This window comes from Saprolegnia parasitica (genome assembly GCF_000151545.1).
Source record: "Saprolegnia parasitica CBS 223.65 unplaced genomic scaffold supercont2.84, whole genome shotgun sequence".
NCBI classification, from domain to species: domain Eukaryota; phylum Oomycota; class Saprolegniomycetes; order Saprolegniales; family Saprolegniaceae; genus Saprolegnia; species Saprolegnia parasitica.
This window is the reverse complement of record NW_012156478.1, coordinates 143,198-146,861: the sequence shown is the minus strand read 5'-3', so window position 1 is coordinate 146,861 and position 3,664 is coordinate 143,198. Positions and strand designations below refer to the sequence as shown.

Sequence of the window (3,664 nt, the reverse complement as noted above, 5' to 3'; positions counted from 1 at the left end):
ATGCGCAAGCCACCGGCAGTGACCCCGACGAATGCACCGTCGCTCACGGAGATCCACATGCCGACACCCGAACTCCCAACGCTCTCGAGCAACATCCAAGTGCTCCAAGCGCCGACGTATTCTCGATCTCCGACACGACCGGCGCAATCGAACACATCGGCGTCCGCATCGTCGCTCCAGGTGGAGCTCACAACGACTACGCCGATGCGATATACAGGCGCCGGGTACGGTCTCGATACGAGTGGCCTCTCGAGCCAAAACGCGCGGTCACCCGAAATACCTGTGCTCTCGCGTCATGTGCAGCTGCAGCACACTCCGTTCGACGGGGATGACGACGACGGGGTGGAGGAAGCCAAGACGCCATCGACGCCGGAGCGTCACTTTACGTCGTCGGCGATCAAGGCCACAAGTGGCGTGAACAACGTGCTGCTATCCCCGCAGTGGGCACCAACGCCATCGGCAAATCTCCGTCGCCGGTTCAGCGCCGTCGCTGAGCTTACCTCGACGCCCCGAAAGACGCCCCGAAAGACGCCGTCCAAGTCGAGCGACGAGGACGCGCTCCTGTCGCCGCACCTGGGCTCGCCGTTGCTGAGCACGAAGCTGCGCGTCATGACGCCCCACACGCCACTCTCGAACCGAATTGCAGGCGCCGACACGTCGTACCAACCTGCCATGGATGCCCTGTATGCGGCGTCGCCAAACGAACCGATCCCGGCGTTCGACCTTTCGCTGTTTCCCGTGGCCTTCCAGGTACTAACAATATCGTCTGCGTTCGCGTCGTCTGACGGGCTATTGGCTAGCGCGGTCTCGCGGCGTACCAAATGACGACGCTGTATAGTCTCTTCCGCGAAGATGCCCACCAAGCCCTCGTACGCTCCACGTTGCCCTCGTCAGCACTGATGCATTCGGATGTGTAGACGCTCACCGAAGTTTCCGAGAAAATGACCGATTGCGAGCTCGAGCGGCTCGAAATATTCCTCGACACGCTTGTGTCGCGACGACTGCTTCGACCGTTCGTCGTCGAAGGCACCATGTACTGGCAAGTATCGACGACGTAAGGAATTGTGTGGTGGCTCGTCGTGTGGGCAAAGATACCAACGCAAGACGATGTGGGCGCTAGGGTCGAGGGTAGCAGTCACGGTAATGAGGGTGCGTAGACGTCGTGCAAAAGAGTACGAGCGATTTCGAGGAAATTATCGGGACCCACCACAATCAACAATCGATGCGGGAAAGTGTGGACTTGCGCCTTTTGATCCAGTACGAATGATGGCGTCGTATCCATTGGCACTGGCGCCCATCCTCAAGCTGTACTGGCGAGTGGTCGGCAAGAATCTGCCTTCCGTGCAGCAACGGCCAAGTTGCCGTTCGCCCCGTGACGTCGTAGGGCTCGGGCTCTGATGCAATCGTGCACGCCATCCGCATGGCTGTATCCGGATAACTCCGGATCAAAGACGGTCGCAGATCTCGATATGGCGGCTGCGAGTCTGCTGACGCCGTCCGCGTCGATGGTCTCGATGGCCTCCGAGACGTCCGAGTCGACGAAGGAGAAGCCGCCGCTATTCCGAGAGCTCGCTGCTGCGGCGCAGACGGGTGCGTCCAATTTCATCCTCGCCTACAACGTTCGCGCCGGCATCGCCGTGCTGGTGCGCATCGTGCTGCTCTTGCAAAAGAGGTACTACGTTTGGTAAAGAAGGCGCGAGGACGACCGTCGATCGTAGACAGTTTAAAGCCATCGCCAACCTCAAGGTGCTACTGAGCGAGAAACACCTCAGCTTTCGGGTCGAGGCCGTCTCGATGGGGCTCTTCATCGGCTGGTTTACCGGCGGCTACCAAGCGCTCAAGGCAATTATTCGGCGTTTGCGCCACGGCAAAGAAGACTCGGAGGCTCTCGGCGAAGATCCCATGACGACGGCGCTGGCGGGGACGCTGGCAGGCTCGGCTGTCGTGTTTGTCGAGCCAGAGCGGTACAACATCCTACACCGCTTCGGTTGTCTGTCGTCTGACGCACCAGATTAGTCGTCGGTCGCTGGCGCTCTATGCACTTGCGCGAGCACTTCAGTGCCTCTACAACAGCGCCAAGTCCCGCGACGTGTGGCACTTTTGGGGCAGCAAGTGGGCCCACGGTGACTCATTGCTCTTCGGTCTCACGTCCGCCCAGGTGCACTTGGCTCCGTTTGCTTCAGCTAAGACTGGCACTAGGTCATGTACACGTTTATCATGCGGCCATCTATCTTGCCAAAAGAGTACTCGAGCTTCATTCAGCGCACGGGCCCTGTCGGCTACAAGGTCCTCAACTTTGTGCAGCGCAACACGAGCGGCCTGCCCGTTGAGCCAGCCGAGATTTCGCGCTTTCTCTCCGACAAGGGCTCGCCGTACGTCTATACGAGCACGACCAATCTCCCCAATGTACGCATGCTCTCTGGAGTCCCATCCGCGATAACAAATATTGTTGCAGTGCATTCCGTGTGGTCTCATCCACCACCCAACGACGTCGTGCTCCTACGGCTTTCTCCTCACGCTCATCAAGGCGATGCGCAGCACCTTGCCGCTTTATATGTCGCTCAACATCGTGCCGCAGGTCGTGCTGCAGTTCCGGCGCTTCCTTAGAACGTAGGATGGTCTCTCTGGGGACGGTGCGTTAACGTCGTTGTCTAGACCGCTCTACTCGCTCTTCCAAGGCGTCGTCGGTGGGTTCCGCTCCACGCTCTTCATGGGCTCGTTCGTCGCCGTGTACCAGGCCGCGATATGCGTATTTCGTGGTCTCTTGAAGCGCGATCATAAAGCAGTTTACTTTGCCGCCGGTCTGTATGGGAGTATACAATGAGGCTCATCGCCTTACTCTGCTAGGACTCGTATCGTCGTTTGCCATCTTCATCGAAGCCAAGAGCCGGCGATCGGGTATAAAGTCTATACGGGGCCTTGTGAAGTGACACCATTTCGATGGTAGAGCTGGCGCTGTACGTGCTGCCGCGGGCTGTGGACTCTCTCTTCATTATGCTTCGTGACACCCGCTGGCTCGCCGATGTACCGTACGGCGAGGTCATGCTCTTTGGTCTGTCCATGGGCGCCATCATGTTCTGCTTCGAGGTGAGTTTGTGCATACAATTACTACACATGTAGACTCTCGCGTAGCACGAGCGCCAAAACCTGAGCCCGATGGTGCGCAGCCTCCTCGACAGATTTCTCGCCGCGAGCAAGCAGTGACCAAGGTACGGAGTAGCTCAACAAAGAATGCATATTCACTCGCGTAGTGTATTACAAAATGCTACACCTACGACCTTTCATCGAAAATGAACTGTACCAATCGACAGGACCCTCCTTACACACGATTCACAATACATTAAGGCAGTATAAAATTTCCACCCAGCTCGACACTTAGCAGCTAGCCTTGATCTTCTCGATGGCACGCAAGATGTTCATGCGGCCGTAGCCAAAGTTGTTGTTCGGGTACTTGTCGCCCGGGAGCCCACCGCACGTGAGCGGGTCGTTGATGAGAGACTTGGTCTCGACCGTCTGCGTCAAGAGCGAGTAGACTTCGTCGTACGTGATGCCGGGCTTGGCCGACACAAGGAGCGCGATGGCGCCCGTCACGTGAGGCGTCGCCATGCTCGTACCACTCAAGCTCGAGTACGACGTATCGCTCGTCTTGTAGCTCGAGCGAATG

At 58.0% G+C, this 3,664-nt stretch overlaps 2 protein-coding genes across 2 annotated transcripts; both read left to right on the top strand.

Moving 5' to 3' along the window:
• Nucleotides 1-57: 57 nt before the first annotated feature.
• SPRG_21140 (hypothetical protein) lies at nucleotides 58-1,058 on the top strand (the record flags this gene model as incomplete). The annotated part of the gene is made up of 3 exons (XM_012351698.1): nucleotides 58-750; nucleotides 801-869; nucleotides 918-1,058. The coding sequence occupies 3 exons, from the start codon at nucleotides 58-60 to the stop codon at nucleotides 1,056-1,058; spliced, it is 903 nt and encodes a 300-aa protein (XP_012207088.1).
• A 411-nt stretch (nucleotides 1,059-1,469) lies between these two features.
• On the top strand, nucleotides 1,470-3,276 carry SPRG_12331 (hypothetical protein; the record flags this gene model as incomplete). The annotated part of the gene is made up of 9 exons (XM_012351691.1): nucleotides 1,470-1,672; nucleotides 1,719-1,964; nucleotides 2,017-2,158; nucleotides 2,200-2,406; nucleotides 2,456-2,610; nucleotides 2,656-2,801; nucleotides 2,848-2,898; nucleotides 2,948-3,087; nucleotides 3,133-3,276. The coding sequence occupies 9 exons, from the start codon at nucleotides 1,470-1,472 to the stop codon at nucleotides 3,202-3,204; spliced, it is 1,362 nt and encodes a 453-aa protein (XP_012207081.1). The 3' UTR covers nucleotides 3,205-3,276.
• Between the last annotated feature and the right edge of the window lie 388 nt (nucleotides 3,277-3,664).